A 21,787-nucleotide genomic window follows, 5' to 3' on the forward strand; every position below is an offset into this window, starting at 1 on the left:
CTACTATCTCCTAAGACATGACAGATATGGAAGCTCTGCTACTATCTCCTAAGACATGACCGATATGGAAGCTCTGCTACTATCTCCTAAGACATGACCGATATGGAAGCTCTGCTACTATCTCCTAAGACATGACCGATATGGAAGCTCTGCTACTATCTCCTAAGACATGACCGATATGGAAGCTCTGCTACTATCTCCTAAGACATGACAGATATGGAAGCTCTGCTACTATCTCCTAAGACATGACGGACATGGAAGCTCTGCTACTATGTCCTAAGACATGACAGATATGGAAGCTCTGCTACTATCTCCTAAGACATGACAGATATGGAAGCTCTGCTACTATGTCCTAAGACATGACAGATATGGAAGCTCTGCTACTATCTCCTAAGACATGACAGATATGGAAGCTCTAACAGTAGCTAAAGCAAGGGGCTATAGCAGCACACAAGTAGACTACAAATTCATGCTGGAGTGGGCATGCCCTGAGTTAGTGTAGTGAGCGCTACTGGAGCAGGCGAGAAGGCAGACGCTCACAGCCTTTGGGAAACTTCGGCTCCACGCTCATATGCTCTGCTCGGTCACAAGAATGTATTGGCAGGCAAGCTGCAGAAAGACGAGCAGGCTAATTACTATTTCCCATCGTTTATCAGTGCAATTTTTGACGGTCAACTAGCTGAACAGGTTTAAAGAAGGTTTATTTAGTGTTTACCTTCGTTAGATTTGAGCTCATCTAGCTCTGGCTAGCATTAGTTGTTGATCTTGTTGATGTGCATATGGGGAAATATAGCCGACCTTTTCATGGTTGTTTGATCAATAGGACCATAAAGTTCCCAAATGTAAGAGGACTCCTGTGGTGTTTTACGTATTTTCAGAAATCCATTCATGTGTATTTTGGTGAATGTGTTGTTGTGATCTAAAGTCAATGTTGTTACTACTTCCTGTAAACACAGACAGGGTGGGTTGCACCAACACCGATTGACTCTTAAACCGGGTCAAATCAAGGTTGATCTATTAATCTTGTTGCACCAAATTTTAAACCTAGTTTTAAATGAACCCTAGTTAAATTAAATAATTCCTCTTTTCTAAATGTAGTTTTCACTTTAAACCTAGAATAATTGTAAACCTGTTGCTCAATTAATTAAAAAAAGTTTAAAAAGAAAAAAAAAAATATATATATATATATATATACAATTAGATTGGAGATTAATTCTAAACTGCCACTTGAGGTAGTTTAATTGATAACATGGCAGCATATAACTACTGTGGAGAGACCAAAGCAAGTTCCTCGGAGAACAACCTGCTGAAACGGGCCTGATAACGGTAACATTGTTGTGAAGTAACGTTAGCATTAACGTTAGTTTTAACGTGCATTATAGGCATGGGTAATTTACCCGTTATTTACGCTTACTAAATATTGGTGGGTCCAATTGTCCGTTGTCATCATTGGGGTTATGGAGAGGGGCAAACATGATGGAGAATCATCTCGCGTATCTATCGAACGCCGTTTGGGTCTTTGCGTGTCAAAAAAGATAAAGGGTCAAATAATGACGTGCAAACGTTATAAAAGTTACAATAATGACACTCAGCATAATCCCATATTCACGCACCCCATTTTAACTGTTGCAGTCTGTAGCAAGGCTGTTGTGCCGGTTAATTAACGTTACTAGGTTGTTGTGCCGGTGTGACAGTATAACTTTAGACCGTCCCCTCGCCCATACCCGGGCGCGAACCAGGGACCCTCCGCACACATCAACAACAGTCACCCACGAAGCATCTTTACCCATCGCTGCACTAGTGAAACACTATTTAGCGCGCACCACCGCTAACTAAGCTAGCGTTTCACATCCGTTACACTGGTTAATTAACGTTACTAGGCTGTTGTTCCGGTTAATTAACGTTACTAGGCTGTTGAGCCGGTTAATTAACGTTACTAGGCTGTTGTGCCGGTTAATTAACGTTACTAGGCTGTTGTGCCGGTTAATTAACGTCTGTCTGAACTCTTGTTAACGGGTATGCACAGAAACACGAGAGAGAGAGAGCTCAACATTACATTTAAACTACTCAATCAATGTGAGGAGTGAAGTCTCGGATGGGCGTTGAAGTCTCTAGAGCAGTGAAGTCAAGTATAGTTTCCTAAGTCGCTATGCGCAGGATTGGTGAGAGTCGGTAAGAGATGACTTGTTATATTTCATCACTGAAAATGTCTGTTCACATACATAGGTTGACCCAAACAGTACAAACATCTTCTGAGCTCGACTCCTAATCTTTGGAAAATTGTTCTTCGAGATGTGCATAGAACCTCGTCAGTGACATTGTTCTGAATAGTTCTCCAATCACCGCATCAGATTGAAGATCGATAAGCTCAAGTTGCAGGTCAGTGGGATCGTTATCCACATTGAAGGTGAAAGGAGAAGAAACCAACAGCATGTCATTCTCCAACACTTTGAAATCCCCAAAACGACGAGAAATCTCACCGTTCAAAGAGACTCAGCAGCAGTGATGTGTACTTCTCCCCCTGGTCGTCTGATAGGGAACAGACTAGTAGTGTCAGAAGGTCATCTGATAGGGAACAGACTAGTAGTGTCAGAAGGTCATCTGATAGTGAACAGACTAGTAGTGTCAGAAGGTCGTCTGATAGGGAACAGACTAGTAGTGTCAGAAGGTCGTCTGATAGGGAACAGACTAGTAGTGTCAGAAGGTCATCTGATAGGGAACAGACTAGTAGTGTCAGAAGGTCGTCTGATAGGGAACAGACTAGTAGTGTCAGAAGGTCGTCTGATAGGGAACAGACTAGTAGTGTCAGAAGGTCATCTGATAGGGAACAGACTAGTAGTGTCAGAAGGTCATCTGATAGGGAACAGACTAGTAGTGTCATCTGATAGGGAACAGACTAGTAGTGTCAGAAGGTCATCTGATAGGGAACAGACTAGTAGTGTCAGAAGGTCATCTGATAGGGAACAGACTAGTAGTGTCAGAAGGTCATCTGATAGGGAACAGACTAGTAGTGTCAGAAGGTCATCTGATAGGGAACAGACTAGTAGTGTCAGAAGGTCGTCTGATAGGGAACAGACTAGTAGTGTCAGAAGGTCATCTGATAGGGAACAGACTAGTAGTGTCATCTGATAGGGAACAGACTAGTAGTGTCAGAAGGTCATCTGATAGGGAGCAGACTAGTAGTGTCAGAAGGTCGTCTGATAGGGAACAGACTAGTAGTGTCAGAAGGTCATCTGATAGGGAACAGACTAGTAGTGTCATCTGATAGGGAACAGACTAGTAGTGTCAGAAGGTCATCTGATAGGGAACAGACTAGAGGTGTCAGAAGGTCATCTGATAGGGAGCAGACTAGTAGTGTCAGAAGGTCGTCTGATAGGGAACAGACTAGTAGTGTCAGAAGGTCATCTGATAGGGAACAGACTAGTAGTGTCAGAAGGTCATCTGATAGGGAACAGACTAGTAGTGTCAGAAGGTCATCTGATAGGGAACAGACTAGTAGTGTCAGAAGGTCATCTGATAGGGAACAGACTAGTAGTGTCAGAAGGTCATCTGATAGGGAACAGACTAGTAGTGTTGGAAGGTCATCTGATAGGGAACAGACTAGTAGTGTCAGAAGGTCATCTGATAGGGAACAGACTAGTAGTGTCAGAAGGTCGTCTGGTAGGGAACAGACTAGTAGTGTCAGAAGGTCATCTGATAGGGAACAGACTAGTAGTGTCAGAAGGTCATCTGATAGGGAACAGACTAGTAGTGTCAGAATGTCATCTGATAGGGAACAGACCAGTAGTGTCAGAAGGTCGTCTGATAGGGAACAGACTAGTAGTGTCAGAAGGTCGTCTGATAGGGAACAGACTAGTAGTGTCATCTGATAGGGAACAGACTAGTAGTGTCAGAAGGTCGTCTGATAGGGAACAGACTAGTAGTGTCAGAAGGTCGTCTGATAGGGAACAGACTAGTAGTGTCAGAAGGTCATCTGATAGGGAACAGACTAGTAGTGTCAGAAGGTCGTCTGGTAGGGAACAGACTAGTAGTGTCAGAAGGTCATCTGATAGGGAACAGACCAGTAGTGTCAGAAGGTCATCTGATAGGGAACAGACTAGTAGTGTCAGAATGTCATCTGATAGGGAACAGACCAGTAGTGTCAGAAGGTCGTCTGATAGGGAACAGACTAGTAGTGTCAGAAGGTCGTCTGATAGGGAACAGACTAGTAGTGTCATCTGATAGGGAACAGACTAGTAGTGTCAGAAGGTCGTCTGATAGGGAACAGACTAGTAGTGTCATCTGATAGGGAACAGACTAGTAGTGTCAGAAGGTCGTCTGATAGGGAACAGACTAGTAGTGTCGGAAGGTCGTCTGATAGGGAACAGACTAGTAGTGTCGGAAGGTCGTCTGATAGGGGACAGACTAGTAGTGTCAGAAGGTCGTCTGATAGGGAACAGACTAGTAGTGTCAGAAGGTCATCTGATAGGGAACAGACTAGTAGTGTCAGAAGGTCATCTGATAGGGAACAGACTAGTAGTGTCGGAAGGTCGTCTGATAGCGAACAGACTAGTAGTGTCGGAAGGTGGGTGAGATTGTTGGCTTCTACTTGGCGGATCAGGAGGAGTAATTTTCCCTTGAAGGCTTTGACAAGGCTGTACATCTGATGTGTAAAAAGGCCCTTCCTTCCCTTGTAGTTTGGAGTTCAGTTCATTCATGAGGGCCATGATGTCCACGGTGTCGGAGAAATCAGCCAACCATTCTTCATCTGGCAGTTGAAGGAAATCCACCTATTTTCCTTTCATTTGCAAAAATTCAGCAATCTCCCACTTCAAGTGCCACACCCTTTTAAGCACCTTCCCCAAACTCAGCAATCTCCCACTTCAAGTGCCACACCCTTTTAAGCACCTTCCCCAAACTCAGCCATCTCACGTTTGTGTGGTAAGGGAAGATCTGCATGACCCGACTCTCTCTTCCGACAGTGAGACAAACTGCCTGTGGTTTAAAGATTTTGCTCTTTATAAAGTTGACCACTTTAGTGCTTGTATCCACAAGATGGCTCATTTTCAGAACACGTTGACAGAGCAACTTCTGAGGAACAATGCAATGCAGGAAAATAATTTTCTGATCTGGGTTCAGCTCAGCTACTTGATCTTGTGTCCTTTTCAAAAGGCCAATGTTTTTTCCTGTCAAGTTTGGGCACCCTTCAGAGGTCACACTGGATAACTTTTCAAAACTCAAAAGTCTCAGCTTTGCCACACACTTATTAACCTCCTCCAATAAATCTTTCCCTGTGGTTGTGCTCTTCATTGACTGCACTGAAGCAAGCTCCTCTGTCATTTCAATGTCTGGGGTTGTGACCTCGTAAGAATATTTGTGAAAAGTCATTGCTGCTTTTGCAACTGAGGAAGCAACTCTTTCGATGCACTCGCCCTCTGCTCAGGAGACATATTCCTGTATTTCTCTGCATGCCTCGTCTGGAAGTGTCGGGACAAGTTGTAGTCTTTCAAGACAGCGATGCTCTCTTTGGACACTAAGCACACAGCTTTCCCTGATACCTAAATAAATAAATGTTTCGATGTCCGCTCTTGCTGGAACACCCTACATTCATTATCTACTTTCCTTTTCTTTTACAGAATTTATAGCTAGCTACTATTTGTAACTGTGGTGTGTGTGTCAACCTGTCAGTCACTGTCTGTCCTTGTGCAGTTTGTAAGGTTCTGTATTTATTGTCTTAGTCAACCTTGTGTTCTGTTTCTTTGTGTTCTGGAACGTTGCCCTGTTTCTTTGTGTTCTGGAACGTTGCCCTGTTTCTTTGTGTTCTGGAACGTTGCCCTGTTTCTTTGTGTTCTGGAACGTAGTCCTGTTTCTTTGTGTTCTGGAACGTAGCCCTGTTTCTTTTTGTTCTGGAACGTAGCCCTGTTTCTTTTTGTTCTGGAACGTAGCCCTGTTTCTTTGTGTTCTGGAACGTAGCCCTGTTTCTTTTTGTTCTGGAACGTAGCCCTGTTTCTTTGTGTTCTGGAACGTAGCCCTGTCTTTCATGTTTGTTCATTGATTTAACCTGTGTTAGTTACACACCTGGTCTCATCAGCTCCTTATTTAGTTCAGTTCATTCTGTTTGTGCCTTTGTGAGGTATTGTTCGTTTTGACTCTACTAAGCCTTTTCCTAGCTCGTTTGTCAGAACCAGTTATAGCCTTCAGTCCTAGTTGTGACTCATCTGCCTGTTTGTCCACCTGTGTATGACCATTGCCTGCCTGTGACCACGATTCCTGCCTTCTGCCAAGGCGAAATAAACACCTGCCGTGCTCTTCGCGTGAATCTACACCTTTTTCTCCCTGAGTATTCACTGCACAGTTGTTATTTATACGTGCTTTCAAAATAAATGTCCCACAATTGGTGGGAGTTAAAATCATTTCACAAAGAAGAGTATTCATTGGGTTTTTAATTTGAATAACAAATACGTTTTTCACAACTTCTCTAGCGCAAAAGGCCGTATTGAATCAGGTCGCGGGTCGCATATGGCCCCCAGGCCGACCTTTGCTCAGGCCTGTCTTATGCCATAGTTTGTACATATCAATTGTCAGGAGAACCCATATTTGTTCAAGCAAGTCAGCCATATCAGCTCTGTTTCTTTTAAAGGCAGTAAATGAGGCTGAATTAACTGTTTCGCTGCCAGACAAGTCTCTGCTGATAGCCAGGTGTAGCAGTGGTAAGGTGTTGGGACAGCTTTATGTAGGCCCTAACAGTTTGTGGGCCCACAACACGAAGAGTTACGTGCTAAAATCGCCACTGGGCCCTTACAGTATTCTCCCTGTACAAGTCAGAACCATAGGATAAATAAAGGGGGTATATATAAGCAGACAATGAAAGCGCTTACAATATTTGAATATGTTTCTCTAAAACATGCTATAGGCTACATGTGCACCACCAAGTCAGAACAGTAAGCTAAATTATGAGGGGGAAAGGGACCAAATTATTAGGGTGAGGCACATGGGCTACTAACAGCTTACTACACAACATACACTTAGTATTACTTTCTTAGCTACAGTATACATATCTCCCTGGCATATTACATCATTTATGCAGCAGCATACAATACATTTTGGGACTCACCTTGTTGTGCTGTGTTCACTTGAACAGGAAGGTGGCACGGCGGTCCTTCTTGTGGGAAAATTTTTGTCATCAAATTCTGAAGAAAAAAAAACAACGTTGAATCATGACGACGTCAGTGATCTTCAGGTCGGAGCTCTAGAAAGAGGCCCGAGTTCCCGACTTGGAATCATGACGACGTCAGTGATCTTCAGGTCGGAGCATTAGAAAGAGGCCCGAGTTCCTGACTTGGAATCATGACGACGTCAGTGATCTTCAGGTCGGAGCTCTAGAAAGAGGCCCGAGTTCCCGACTTGGAATCATGACGACGTCAGTGATCTTCAGGTCGGAGCATTAGAAAGAGGCCCGAGTTCCCGACTTGAACTCTTGACGACGTCAGTGATCTTCAGGTCGGAGCTCTAGAAAGAGGCCCGAGTTCCCGACTTGGAATCATGACGACGTCAGTGATCTTCAGGTCGGAGCTCTAGAAAGAGGCCCGAGTTCCCGACTTGGAATCATGACGACGTCAGTGATCTTCAGGTCGGAGCTCTAGAAAGAGGCCCGAGTTCCCGACTTGGAATCATGACGACGTCAGTGATCTTCAGGTCGGAGCTCTAGAAAGAGGCCCGAGTTCCCGACTTGGAATCATGACGACGTCAGTGATCTTCAGGTCGGAGCATTAGAAAGAGGCCAGAGTTCCCGACTTGGAATCATGACGACGTTAGTGATCTTCAGGTTGGAGCTCTAGAAAGAGGCCCGAGTTCCCGACTTGGAATCATGACGACGTCAGTGATCTTCAGGTCGGAGCTCTAGAAAGAGGCCCGAGTTCCTGACTTGGAATCATGACGACGTCAGTGATCTTCAGGTCGGAGCTCTAGAAAGAGGCCAGAGTTCCCGACTTGGAATCATGACGACGTCAGTGATCTTCAGGTTGGAGCTCTAGAAAGAGGCCAGAGTTCCCGACTTGGAATCATGACGACGTCAGTGATCTTCAGGTTGGAGCTCTAGAAAGAGGCCCGAGTTCCCGACTTGGAATCATGACGACGTCAGTGATCTTCAGGTTGGAGCTCTAGAAAGAGGCCAGAGTTCCCGACTTGGAATCATGACGACGTCAGTGATCTTCAGGTCGGAGCTCTAGAAGGAGGTCCGAGTTCCCGACTTGCAATTCCGAGTTGGATGACCGTTCAAAACGTATTTTCCCAGTCGGAGCTCGTTTTTTTCCTCCGAGTTCCCAGATGTCTTGAATTCACTGAAGTCTGAGATTTTCCAGTTGTTTTGAGTGCGGAAGAAGTCATGTTGGATTGAAAGCATGGCCAATGTTAAATGTTTATCCTTTTAAACTTGGAAAAGAGACCCTTAAACCCAGACTTGGACCACACATCCACTCCACTGAATAGCAGGCTAGGGATTGCTTTGCAATGCTTGCAGTTAGAGACTGAGTCCTTCCAAACCACTAATTTTCAACTGGTGTAATGTTTATGTCCAATGGCCGAAGAGCACCAATGTGTTTTATCTATAATTTCTCTTCATTATTTCTCTTCGTATGAGATTGATGGATTGAATAGGATTTGCCAGTAGATTGTCGACTTAATTCACAATGACTTCTAGCTTGCTAGCTAAGATTTTGAAAGTGTGATGTTGACATGATCAGTCCAATCAAAGCTACGGTAGATATAATGTGATTTGTAGGTATAATGTGATTTCACATCAAATTACATTGAGCCTCCTTGGATGGGCACTTTTAATGTAACTATGGCAGCATCCAAGGGGCTTGAATTTTCGAGCTCTCCCCGTAGATTTTGCAGTGATGGAGTGTCCCCATGAGTGACAGGACACTGAGCCAATCACGGCGCAACTAGAGAACATTACCAACCAAAGAGAGACCGTAGCTGCGTTCAAATACTCATACTAAACTGCACTATGTGGGACGTAAATTGACTATGTAGTCGGCTTATTGGCCATAGTATGGATATAGTAAGTGTGCCAAAAGTTCCCTAAATACGAAGTATAAAAACAGAGGACACTCTTTCTGTACTTTTAATGCAATTCTTCACAAAATGGGCGTGGCTTCACAACGTTTTCAGATTTGAAGAAAATGCCAGGAAAATATGTAGCCGAAATCCGACGAGAACTGATACAAATTCATTGCTTTGTGACAAAATGTTGAGAAAATTGAATAATAAAGTAATGAATTTTCAAATAAGTTACGTTACACGTTTTGTTGGCTGACAATTTGTTAGCTACGCTATCCTTACGATCCGCATAGCATTACAGCAGTGTGTTCCGCTATGTTACCTAGTTACCTAACGTTAGCTGGTTACTAATACATCTAACTTGCCAGGCAGTGTATTAACTTTAATATAACTAACACAGATCACTGCACATGTACATAGCTCATCTGTAATTAGCCCATCCAATCTACCTCATCCCCATACTGTTATTTATTTATTTATCTTGCTCCTTTGCACCCCCAGTATCTCAATTTGCACATTCATCTTCTGTACATCCTACCATTCCAGTGTTTAATTGCTATATTGTAATTACTTTGCCACCATGGCCTATTTATTGCCTTACCTCTCTTATCCTACCTCATTTGCACATGCTGTACATAGACTTGTTCTGTTGTATTATTGACTGTATGTTTGTTAATTCCATGTGTAACTCTGTGTTGTTGTTTGTGTCGAACTGCTTTGCTTTATCTTGGCCAGGTCGCAGTTGCAAATGAGAACTTGTTCTCAACTGGCCTCCCTGGTTAAATTAAAAGAAAGAAAGGTGAAATATATATTTATTTGTTTAAATGCCCAATGTTTATTGACTTGATTATTCATGTCATTCTTAGCTAAGTGGTGTAGTTGGTGTGAGTTCTCAATGGACATGGTTAATTCTGGCTATCTACTCCGATTTCAGAGCGCTCTCATCTTGAGTGTGCCAGAGCGCAGAATGATGAATTTACGAACGCTCAACACCGGTTGAATACGCCGGTGTCAGTAAAACGATGGCAAAAAAAGCGTAATTAAATTGTTGCCAGCAGCACAGTTACAAGTCACCAACGCTCTGGATAACATGAAGAAGCCTAACCAGCTCTGACAGGGGGAGTAAAATGGTCAGAGTGAGGTGTTGTGTCTGGAAGTAGCTAGCAAGTTAGCCAGATAGCTTGGGTGCTTGACTGCCGTTGTTAGGTCAGAACTCTCAGATAAACCCTACTCCTCGGCCAGAGCGCTCCGAGAGCGAAACGCTTGTTAGGTCAGAACTCTCAGATAAACCCTACTCCTAGGCCAGAGCGCGCCCAGAGCGAAATGCTCTGAATTTACAAAAGGACAATCTGATACTGCTCTGAATTTACAAATACCCAGAGCACACTCTGAAGGCACTCTGGCACTCCACATTTAATTTGCAAACACCCAGAGCACACTCTGAAGGCACTCTGGCACTCCACATTTAATTTGCAAACACCCAGAGCACACTCTGAAGGCACTCTGGCACTCCCCATTTAATTTACGAACACACCCGAAATCATAAAATATCTAGCTAGTCATTTGTTATGCTAACAAGCTAGCAAGAGGTTGAATAGCAACAACATCAACTTCCAGTAGACAGATGAAGCGCTAGTACGCTCAACTGAAAGGATGCTAGTACGCTCAACTGAAAGGATGCTAGTACGCTCAACTGAAAGGATGCTAGTACGCTCAACTGAAAGGATGCTAGTACGCTCAACTGAAAGGATGCTAGTACGCTCAACTGAAAGGATGCTAGTACGCTCAACTGAAAGGATGCTAGTACGCTCAACTGAAAGGATACCGTTTGTTTACAGTATACTAAAATGAACTAATAGTATGTAGTATAATAACTCATTAAGTATGTAGTGAGTATGGGTATCCAAACACAGCTCATGTTTATACGCGGCTTTATTAAATCAATGTTTTATTTATTTTTGACATTGTTTTCAAACTGATATGTGACACGTATTAATGCCAAAATAACATGTAAAACAGGCCCAAACAGGTGGAATGACGGTTCGCCACTGGACCAGAGCACTGGATTTTGGTGTTTCCTAAAGAGGAGAAAGACCGTGTTTACGAGGCGTATTAAAACTTTGACAGAGTTATGAGAGACATTTCCGGTTGCAATGGCTGACGACATAATTGACTTTGAACAGCGGTACAAAAGAATGCACGAGTACAACATGGTTCTCCCGGATGCAGTGTTGGGGGGGACCCGAGCCGCTCAGCACTACATGCAACGAGAAAAGCGTTCACTGAAGCAGAATGTTCAGAGAGAATTCTCGGAGCTCCGCGTAAAGAACTTTGCCCCATAGATGAGAAGTCTGCGACTGGAGACAAAGTGTACTACAAACGCTTTGACTGTCGAGTGGAAAGGACCCGAGTCGTCATTAATATATCGGGGTTGTTTCTGGACAGGGCATATGACTGACGTAATGTCCTCTGCTCTCAGGCCAAAGGTGCAGCAGAACGAGCAGTATCAGAGATGTAACCCTTACTACCCTCAGAGATGTATCCCTTACTACCCTCAGAGATGTAACCCTTACTACCCTCAGAGATGTATCCCTTACTACCCTCAGAGATGTAACCATTACTACCCTCAGAGATGTAACCATTACTACCCTCAGAGTTGTAACCATTACTACCCTCAGAGATGTAACCATCACTACCCTCAGAGATGTAACCATCACTACCCTCAGAGATGTAACCATTACTACCCTCGGAGATGTAACCCTTACTACCCTCAGAGATGTAACCATCACTACCCTCAGAGATGTAACCATTACTACCCTCAGAGATGTAACCCTTACTACCCTCAGAGATGTAACCATCACTACCCTCAGAGATGTAACCCTTACTACACTCAGAGATGTATCCCTTACTACCCTCAGAGATGTAACCATCACTACCCTCAGAGATGTAACCCTTACTACACTCAGAGATGTATCCCTTACTACCCTCAGAGATGTAACCATCACTACCCTCAGAGATGTAACCATCACTACCCTCAGAGATGTAACCATTACTACCCTCAGAGATGTAACCATCATTACCCTCAGAGATGTAACCATTACTACCCTCAGAGATGTATACTGACACTGAGAGACCCTATCCTGTACCCTGTCTGTACCCTGTCTGTGCCCTGTGGTCTATACCCTGTATAGTGTTCTGCTTTTGACCAGAGCCCCACAGGTCTTGGTTGGAGCCCCACAGGTCTTGGTTGGTCTTGGTTGGAGCCCCACGGGTCTTGGTTGGTCTTGGTTGGAGCCCCACGGGTCTTGGTTGGTCTTGGTTGGAGCCCCACGGGTCTTGGTTGGAGCCCCACGGGTCTTGGTTGGAGCCCCATGGGTCTTGGTTGGAGCCCCACGGGTGTTGGTTGGAGCCCCACGGGTCTTGGTTGGTCTTGGTTGGAGCCCCACAGGTCTTGGTTGGTCTTGGTTGGAGCCCCACGGGTCTTGGTTGGTCTTGGTTGGAGCCCCACGGGTCTTGGTTGGAGCCCCACGGGTCTTGGTTGGAGCCCCATGGGTCTTGGTTGGAGCCCCACGGGTGTTGGTTGGAGCCCCACGGGTCTTGGTTGGTCTTGGTTGGAGCCCCACAGGTCTTGGTTGGTCTTGGTTGGAGCCCCACGGGTCTTGGTTGGTCTTGGTTGGAGCCCCACGGGTCTTGGTTGGAGCCCCACAGGTCTTGGTTGGAGCCCCACGGGTCTTGGTTGGTCTTGGTTAGAGCCCCACGGGTCTTGGTTGGAGCCCCACGGGTCTTGGTTGGTCTTGGTTGGAGCCCCACAGGTCTTGGTTGGTCTTGGTTGGAGCCCCACGGGTCTTGGTTGGTCTTGGTTGGAGCCCCACGGGTCTTGGTTGGTCTTGGTTGGAGCCCCACGGGTCTTGGTTGGAGCCCCACGGGTCTTGGTTGGTCTTGGTTAGAGCCCCACGGGTCTTGGTTGGAGCCCCACGGGTCTTGGTTGGTCTTGGTTGGAGCCCCACAGGTCTTGGTTGGTCTTGGTTGGAGCCCCACGGGTCTTGGTTGGTCTTGGTTAGAGTCCACGGGTCTTGGTTGGAGCCCCACGGGTCTTGGTTGGTCTTGGTTGGAGCCCCACGGGTCTTGGTTGGTCTTGGTTGGAGCCCCACGGTTCTTGGTTGGAGCCCCACGGGTCTTGGTTGGAGCCCCACGGGTCTTGGTTGGTCTTGGTTGGAGCCCCACGGGTCTTGGTTGGAGCCCCACGGGTCTTGGTTGGTCTTGGTTGGAGCCCCACAGGTCTTGGTTGGTCTTGGTTGGAGCCCCACGGGTCTTGGTTGGTCTTGGTTGGAGCCCCACGGGTCTTGGTTGGTCTTGGTTGGAGCCCCACGGGTCTTGGTTGGAGCCCCACGGGTCTTGGTTGGTCTTGGTTGGAGCCCCACGGGTCTTGGTTGGAGCCCCACGGGTCTTGGTTGGAGCCCCACGGGTCTTGGTTGGTCTTGGTTGGAGCCCCACGGGTCTTGGTTGGATCCCCACGGGTCTTGGTTGGAGCCCCACGGGTCTTGGTTGGTCTTGGTTGGGAACCCACGGGTCTTGGTTGGTCTTGGTTGGAGCCCCACGGGTCTTGGTTGGTCTTGGTTGGAGCCCCACGGGTCTTGGTTGGTCCTGGTTGGAGCCCCACGGGTCTTGGTTGGTCTTGGTTGGAGCCCCACGGGGCTTGGTTGGAGTCCCACGGGGTCTTGGTTGGAGCCCCACGGGGTGTTGGTTGGAGCCCCACAGGTCTTGGTTGGAGCCCCACAGGTCTTGGTTGGAGCCCCACGGGTCTTGGTTGGTGTTGGTTGGAGCCGCACGGGTCTTGGTTGGAGCCCCACGGGTCTTGGTTGGAGCCCCACGGGTCTTGGTTGGAGCCCCACAGGTCTTGGTTGGTCTTGGTTAGAGCCCCACGGGTCTTGGTTGGAGCCCCACGGGTCTTGGTTGGTCTTGGTTGGAGCCCCACGGTTCTTGGTTGGAGCCCCACGGGTCTTGGTTGGAGCCCCACGGGTCTTGGTTGGTCTTGGTTGGAGCCACACGGGTCTTGGTTGGAGCCCCACGGGTCTTGGTTGGTCTTGGTTGGAGCCCCACAGGTCTTGGTTGGTCTTGGTTGGAGCCCCACGGGTCTTGGTTGGTCTTGGTTGGAGCCCCACGGGTCTTGGTTGGTCTTGGTTGGAGCCCCACGGGTCTTGGTTGGAGCCCCACGGGTCTTGGTTGGAGCCCCACGGGTCTTGGTTGGAGCCCCACGGGTCTTGGTTGGTCTTGGTTGGAGCCCCACGGGTCTTGGTTGGAGCCCCACGGGTCTTGGTTGGTCTTGGTTGGAGCCCCACAGGTCTTGGTTGGAGCCCCACGGGTCTTGGTTGGAGCCCCACGGGTCTTGGTTGGTCTTGGTTGGAGCCCCACGGGTCTTGGTTGGAGCCCCACGGGTCTTGGTTGGAGCCCCACGGGTCTTGGTTGGTCTTGGTTGGGAACCCACGGGTCTTGGTTGGTCTTGGTTGGAGCCCCACGGGTCTTGGTTGGTCCTGGTTGGAGCCCCACGGGTCTTGGTTGGTCTTGGTTGGAGCCCCACGGGGCTTGGTTGGAGTCCCACGGGGTCTTGGTTGGAGCCCCACGGGGTGTTGGTTGGAGCCCCACAGGTCTTGGTTGGAGCCCCACTGGTCTTGGTTGGAGCCCCACGGGTCTTGGTTGGTGTTGGTTGGAGCCCCACGGGTCTTGGTTGGAGCCCCACGGGTCTTGGTTGGAGCCCCACGGGTCTTGGTTGGAGCCCCACGGGTCTTGGTTGGTCTTGGTTAGAGCCCCACGGGTCTTGGTTGGAGCCCAACGGGTCTTGGTTGGTCTTGGTTGGAGCCCCACGGTTCTTGGTTGGAGCCCCACGGGTCTTGGTTGGAGCCCCACGGGTCTTGGTTGGTCTTGGTTGGAGCCCCACGGGTCTTGGTTGGAGCCCCACGGGTCTTGGTTGGAGCCCCACAGGTCTTGGTTGGTCTTGGTTGGAGCCCCACGGGTCTTGGTTGGTCTTGGTTGGAGCCCCACGGGTCTTGGTTGGTCTTGGTTGGAGCCCCACGGGTCTTGGTTGGAGCCCCACGGGTCTTGGTTGGAGCCCCACGGGTCTTGGTTGGAGCCCCACGGGTCTTGGTTGGTCTTGGTTGGAGCCCCACGGGTCGTGGTTGGTCTTGGTTGGAGCCCCACAGGTCTTGGTTGGAGCCCCACGGGTCTTGGTTGGAGCCCCACGGGTCTTGGTTGGTCTTGGTTGGAGCCCCACGGGTCTTGGTTGGAGCCCCACGGGTCTTGGTTGGAGCCCCTCTGGTGTTGGTTGGTCTTGGTTGGTCCCCCACGGGTCTTGGTTGGTCTTGGTTGGAGCCCCACGGGTCTTGGTTGGTCTTGGTTGGAGCCCCACGGGTCTTGGTTGGTCCTGGTTGGAGCCAGCCCCACGGGTCTTGGTTGGTCTTGGTTGGATCCCCACGGGGCTTGGTTGGAGTCCCACGGGGTCTTGGTTGGAGCCCCACGGGGTCTTGGTTGGAGCCCCACAGGTCTTGGTTGGAGCCCCACAGGTCTTGGTTGGAGCCCCACAGGTCTTGTTTGGAGCCCACGGGTCTTGGTTGGTGTTGGTTGGAGCCCCACGGGTCTTGGTTGGAGCCCCACGGGTCTTGGTTGGAGCCCCACGGGTCTTGGTTGGAGCCCCACGGGTCTTGGTTGGTCTTGGTTGGAGCCCCACAGGTCTTGGTTGGAGCCCCACGGGTCTTGGTTGGAGCCCCACGGGTCTTGGTTGGTCTTGGTTGGAGCCCCACGGGTCTTGGTTGGAGCCCCACGGGTCTTGGTTGGAGCCCCACGGGTCTTGGTTGGTCTTGGTTGGGAACCCACGGGTCTTGGTTGGTCTTGGTTGGAGCCCCACGGGTCTTGGTTGGTCCTGGTTGGAGCCCCACGGGTCTTGGTTGGTCTTGGTTGGAGCCCCACGGGGCTTGGTTGGAGTCCCACGGGGTCTTGGTTGGAGCCCCACGGGGTGTTGGTTGGAGCCCCACAGGTCTTGGTTGGAGCCCCACAGGTCTTGGTTGGAGCCCCACGGGTCTTGGTTGGTGTTGGTTGGAGCCCCACGGGTCTTGGTTGGAGCCCCACGGGTCTTGGTTGGAGCCCCACGGGTCTTGGTTGGAGCCCCACGGGTCTTGGTTGGTCTTGGTTAGAGCCCCACGGGTCTTGGTTGGAGCCCAACGGGTCTTGGTTGGTCTTGGTTGGAGCCCCACGGTTCTTGGTTGGAGCCCCACGGGTCTTGGTTGGAGCCCCACGGGTCTTGGTTGGTCTTGGTTGGAGCCCCACGGGTCTTGGTTGGAGCCCCACGGGTCTTGGTTGGTCTTGGTTGGAGCCCCACAGGTCTTGGTTGGTCTTGGTTGGAGCCCCACGGGTCTTGGTTGGTCTTGGTTGGAGCCCCACGGGTCTTGGTTGGTCTTGGTTGGAGCCCCACGGGTCTTGGTTGGAGCCCCACGGGTCTTGGTTGGAGCCCCACGGGTCTTGGTTGGAGCCCCACGGGTCTTGGTTGGTCTTGGTTGGAGCCCCACGGGTCTTGGTTGGTCTTGGTTGGAGCCCCACAGGTCTTGGTTGGAGCCCCACGGGTCTTGGTTGGAGCCCCACGGGTCTTGGTTGGTCTTGGTTGGAGCCCCACGGGTCTTGGTTGGAGCCCCACGGGTCTTGGTTGGAGCCCCACGGGTCTTGGTTGGTCTTGGTTGGGAACCCACGGGTCTTGGTTGGTCTTGGTTGGAGCCCCACGGGTCTTGGTTGGTCTTGGTTGGAGCCCCACGGGTCTTGGTTGGTCCTGGTTGGAGCCCCACTGGTCTTGGTTGGTCTTGGTTGGATCCCCACGGGGCTTGGTTGGAGTCCCACGGGGTCTTGGTTGGAGCCCCACGGGGTCTTGGTTGGAGCCCCACAGGTCTTGGTTGGAGCCCCACAGGTCTTGGTTGGAGCCCCACCGGTCTTGTTTGGAGCCCCACGGGTCTTGGTTGGTGTTGGTTGGAGCCCCACGGGTCTTGGTTGGAGCCCCACGGGTCTTGGTTGGAGCCCCACGGGTCTTGGTTGGAGCCCCACGGGTCTTGGTTGGAGCCCCACGTGGTCTTGGTTGGAGCCCCACGTGGTCTTGGTTGGAGCCCCACAGGTCTTGGTTGGAGCCCCACGGGTCTTGGTTGGAGCCCAAAGGGTCTTGGTTGGTGTTGGTTGGAGCCCCACGGGTCTTGGTTGGAGCCCCACAGGTCTTGGTTGGTCTTGGTTGGAGCCCCACGGGTCTTGGTTGGAGCCCCACAGGTCTTGGTTGGAGCCCTACGGGTCTTGGTTGTTCTTGGTTGGAGCCCCACGGGTCTTGGTTGGTCTTGGTTGGAGCCCCACGGGTCTTGGTTGGTCTTGGTTGGAGCCCCACAGGTCTTGGTTGGAGCCCCACAGGTCTTGGTTGGTCTTGGTTGGAGCCCCACGGGTCTTGGTTGGTCTTGGTTGGAGCCCCACGGGTCTTGGTTGGTCTTGGTTGGAGCCCCACGGGTCTTGGTTGGAGCCCCACGGGTCTTGGTTGGAGCCCCACGGGTCTTGGTTGGAGCCCCACGGGTCTTGGTTGGTCTTGGTTGGAGCCCCACGGGTCTTGGTTGGAGCCCCACGGGTCTTGGTTGGTCTTGGTTGGAGCCCCACGTGTCTTGGTTGGTCTTGGTTGGAGCCCCACGGGTCTTGGTTGGAGCCCCACGGGTCTTGGTTGGAGCCCCACGGGTCTTGGTTGGTCTTGGTTGGAGCCCCACGGGTCTTGGTTGGAGCCCCACGGGTCTTGGTTGGTCTTGGTTGGAGCCCCACTGGTCTTGGTTGGTCTTGGTTGGAGCCCCACGGGTCTTGGTTGGTCTTGGTTGGAGCCCCACGGGTCTTGGTTGGTCTTGGTTGGAGCCCCACGGGTCTTGGTTGGAACCCACGGGTCTTGGTTGGTCTTGGTTGGAGCCCCACGGGTCTTGGTTGGAGCCCCACGGGTCTTGGTTGGTCTTGGTTGGAGCCCCACGGGTCTTGGTTGGAGCCCCACGGGTCTTGGTTGGTCTTGGTTGGAGCCCCACAGGTCTTGGTTGGAGCCCTACGGGTCTTGGTTGGTCTTGGTTGGAGCCCCACGGGTCTTGGTTGGAGCCCCACGGGTCTTGGTTGGAGCCCCACGGGTCTTGGTTGGTCTTGGTTGGGAACCCACGGGTCTTGGTTGGTCTTGGTTGGAGCCCCACGGGTCTTGGTTGGTCTTGGTTGGACCCCCACGGGTCTTGGTTGGTCCTGGTTGGAGCCCCACGGGTCTTGGTTGGTCTTGGTTGGAGCCCCACGGGGCTTGGTTGGAGTCCCACGGGGTCTTGGTTGGAGCCCCACAGGGTCTTGGTTGGAGCCCCACAGGTCTTGGTTGGAGCCCCACAGGTCTTGGTTGGAGCCCCACAGGTCTTGTTTGGATCCCCACGGGTCTTGGTTGGTGTTGGTTGGAGCCCCACGGGTCTTGGTTGGAGCCCCACGGGTCTTGGTTGGAGCCCCACGGGTCTTGGTTGGAGCCCCACGTGGTCTTGGTTGGAGCCCCACGTGGTCTTGGTTGGAGCCCCACAGGTCTTGGTTGGAGCCTCACGGGTCTTGGTTGGAGCCCCACGGGTCTTGGTTGGAGCCCTAAGGGTCTTGGTTGGTGTTGGTTGGAGCCCCACGGGTCTTGGTTGGAGCCCCACAGGTCTTGGTTGGTCTTGGTTGGAGCCTCATGGGTCTTGGTTGGAGCCCCACAGTTCTTGGTTGGTCTTGGTTGGAGCCCCACGGGTCTTGGTTGGAGCCCCAAAGGTCTTGGTTGGAGCCCTACGGGTCTTGGTTGTTCTTGGTTGGAGCCCCACGGGTCTTGGTTGGTCTTGGTTGGAGCCCCACGGGTCTTGGTTGGTCTTGGTTGGAGCCCCACGGGTCTTGGTTGGAGCCCCACGGGTCTTGGTTGGAGCCCCACGGGTCTTGGTTGGAGCCCCACGGGTCTTGGTTGGTCTTGGTTGGAGCCCCACGGGTCTTGGTTGGAGCCCCACGGGTCTTGGTTGGTCTTGGTTGGAGCCCCACGTGTCTTGGTTGGTCTTGGTTGGAGCCCCACGGGTCTTGGTTGGAGCCCCACGGGTCTTGGTTGGAGCCCCACGGGTCTTGGTTGGTCTTGGTTGGAGCCCCACGGGTCTTGGTTGGAGCCCCACGGGTCTTGGTTGGTCTTGGTTGGAGCCCCACTGGTCTTGGTTGGTCTTGGTTGGAGCCCCACGGGTCTTGGTTGGTCTTGGTTGGAGCCCCACGGGTCTTGGTTGGTCTTGGTTGGAGCCCCACGGGTCTTGGTTGGAACCCACGGGTCTTGGTTGGTCTTGGTTGGAGCCCCACGGGTCTTGGTTGGAGCCCCACGGGTCTTGGTTGGTCTTGGTTGGAGCCCCACGGGTCTTGGTTGGAGCCCCACGGGTCTTGGTTGGTCTTGGTTGGAGCCCCACAGGTCTTGGTTGGAGCCCTACGGGTCTTGGTTGGTCTTGGTTGGAGCCCCACGGGTCTTGGTTGGAGCCCCACGGGTCTTGGTTGGAGCCCCACGGGTCTTGGTTGGTCTTGGTTGGGAACCCACGGGTCTTGGTTGGTCTTGGTTGGAGCCCCACGGGTCTTGGTTGGTCTTGGTTGGAGCCCCACGGGTCTTGGTTGGTCCTGGTTGGAGCCCCACGGGTCTTGGTTGGTCTTGGTTGGAGCCCCACGGGGCTTGGTTGGAGTCCCACGGGGTCTTGGTTGGAGCCCCACGGGGTCTTGGTTGGAGCCCCACAGGTCTTGGTTGGAGCCCCACAGGTCTTGGTTGGAGCCCCACAGGTCTTGTTTGGATCCCCACGGGTCTTGGTTGGTGTTGGTTGGAGCCCCACGGGTCTTGGTTGGAGCCCCACGGGTCTTGGTTGGAGCCCCACGGGTCTTGGTTGGAGCCCCACGTGGTCTTGGTTGGAGCCCCACGTGGTCTTGGTTGGAGCCCCACAGGTCTTGGTTGGAGCCTCACGGGTCTTGGTTGGAGCCCCACGGGTCTTGGTTGGAGCCCCAAGGGTCTTGGTTGGTGTTGGTTGGAGCCCCACAGGTCTTGGTTGGTCTTGGTTGGAGCCTCATGGGTCTTGGTTGGAGCCCCACAGTTCTTGGTTGGTCTTGGTTGGAGCCCCACGGGTCTTGGTTGGAGCCCCAAAGGTCTTGGTTGGAGCCCTACGGGTCTTGGTTGTTCTTGGTTGGAGCCCCACGGGTCTTGGTTGGTCTTGGTTGGAGCCCCACAGGTCTTGGTTGGGGCCCCACAGGTCTTGGTTGGTCTTGATTGGAGCCTCACGGGTCTTGGTTGGTCTTGGTTGGATCCCCACAGGTCTTGGTTGGTCTTGGTTGGAGCCCCACGGGTCTTGGTTGGAGCCCCACGGGTCTTGGTTCTTCTTGGTTGGAGCCCCACAGGTCTTGGTTGGTCTTGGTTGGAGCCCAACGGGTCTTGGTTGGAGCCCCACGGGTCTTGGTTGGAGCCCCACAGGTCTTGGTTGGAGTCCCACGGGTCTTGGTTGGTCTTGGTTGGAGCCCCATGGGCCCTGGTCAAAAGGTGTGCACTATATAGGGATTGGGTGCCATTTCACACATACTTACTGATCCTCTACCCAATACCCAACAGCTAAACCCTCTCTATCACCTCTTTGAGAGATGTTTACTGATCCCCTACAGTACCCAGTACACCCAGAAATTCCTAAACTAAAATAATACTGCGATATACTTTATCTTGGAAGTTGAACACTCCTACTCAGGTATGTGGATGAACAATGTTGTTTGTGAGATTCAATGTAAATAAGGAATTTGCAATAATAAAGTAAATGTAGATACATTTTAGATTTGTATTTCAGACTAGATTAGTATTTCAGATTAGATTAGTCTACTTCAGATTAGATTAGTCTATTTCAAACTAGATTAGTCTATTTCAGACTAGATTAGTCTATTTCAGACTAGATTAGTCTATTTCAGACTAGATTAGTCTATTTCAGATTAGATTAGTCTATTTCAGACTAGATTAGTCTATTTCAGACTAGATTAGTCTACTTCAGATTAGATTAGTCTATTTCAGACTAGATTAGTCTATTTCAGATTAGATTAGTCTATTTCAGACTAGATTAGTCTACTTCAGATTAGATTAGTCTATTTCAGACTAGATTAGTCCATTTCAGATTAGATTAGTCTATTTCAGACTAGATTAGTCTACTTCAGATTAGATTAGTCTATTTCAGATTAGATTAGTCTATTTCAGACTAGATTAGTCTATTTCAGATTAGATTAGTCTATTTCAGACTAGATTAGTCTATTTCAGACTAGATTAGTCTATTTCAGATTAGATTAGTCTATTTCAGACTAGATTAGTCTATTTCAGATTAGATTAGTATATTTCAGACTTGATTAGTCTTTCAGATTAGATTAGTCTATTTCAGACTAGAATATAATGCCAATGTGAGTGAGGCTTTTAGTACCGTTACTGTGTCATTGGATGAAGTGATATCCACTATCCACAACGAGGCAGTAAGAAAACATTACCTAAGAAGTTCCCTTTATATTTCACAAGGTCTTCAGTGTCCCTGCTCCACAAACTACACATGTTAACACACGGATTGAAGCAACAGTCCATTTTACCATTAGGAATTTGGCACTCCCTGTTACATGTGCGTTTTTCGGCAAGCAAGTGAAAAAGTCACAAAGAACCCATTGAAATAGCCCCCCTGTGCCACTAAATGTCGTA

The 21,787-nt window shown here is 50.4% G+C and overlaps 1 protein-coding gene across 1 annotated transcript; it reads right to left on the reverse strand.

Annotated features, from left to right (window-relative positions):
• Nucleotides 1-11,517: 11,517 nt before the first annotated feature.
• On the reverse strand, nucleotides 11,518-20,148 carry LOC139383661 (pro-resilin-like). The gene is made up of 8 exons (XM_071128196.1): nucleotides 20,045-20,148; nucleotides 19,696-19,941; nucleotides 18,298-18,543; nucleotides 17,165-17,429; nucleotides 16,838-17,083; nucleotides 15,446-15,694; nucleotides 13,672-13,917; nucleotides 11,518-12,147 (listed from the first exon to the last, which is right to left on the reverse strand). The coding sequence occupies exons 1-8, from the start codon at nucleotides 20,146-20,148 to the stop codon at nucleotides 11,518-11,520; spliced, it is 2,232 nt and encodes a 743-aa protein (XP_070984297.1).
• Nucleotides 20,149-21,787: the final 1,639 nt, after the last annotated feature.

The sequence above is a fragment of the Oncorhynchus clarkii genome, chromosome 25 (assembly GCF_045791955.1).
Source record: "Oncorhynchus clarkii lewisi isolate Uvic-CL-2024 chromosome 25, UVic_Ocla_1.0, whole genome shotgun sequence".
NCBI classification, from domain to species: Eukaryota; Metazoa; Chordata; class Actinopteri; order Salmoniformes; family Salmonidae; genus Oncorhynchus; species Oncorhynchus clarkii.

Coding starts and splice junctions, on each gene's coding strand:
- LOC139383661 (XM_071128196.1), bottom strand. CDS start 20,148: ATGAGGCTCCAACCAAGACCAACCAAGACCTGTGGGGCTCCAACCAAC. Junction 17,430..18,297: donor ACCAGGACCAACCAAGACCC/GTGGGGGTCCAA, acceptor GCTCCAACCAAG/ACCAACCAAGACCCGTGGGG. Junction 15,695..16,837: donor ACCAGGACCAACCAAGACCC/GTGGGGCTCCAA, acceptor GCTCCAACCAAG/ACCCGTGGGGCTCCAACCAA.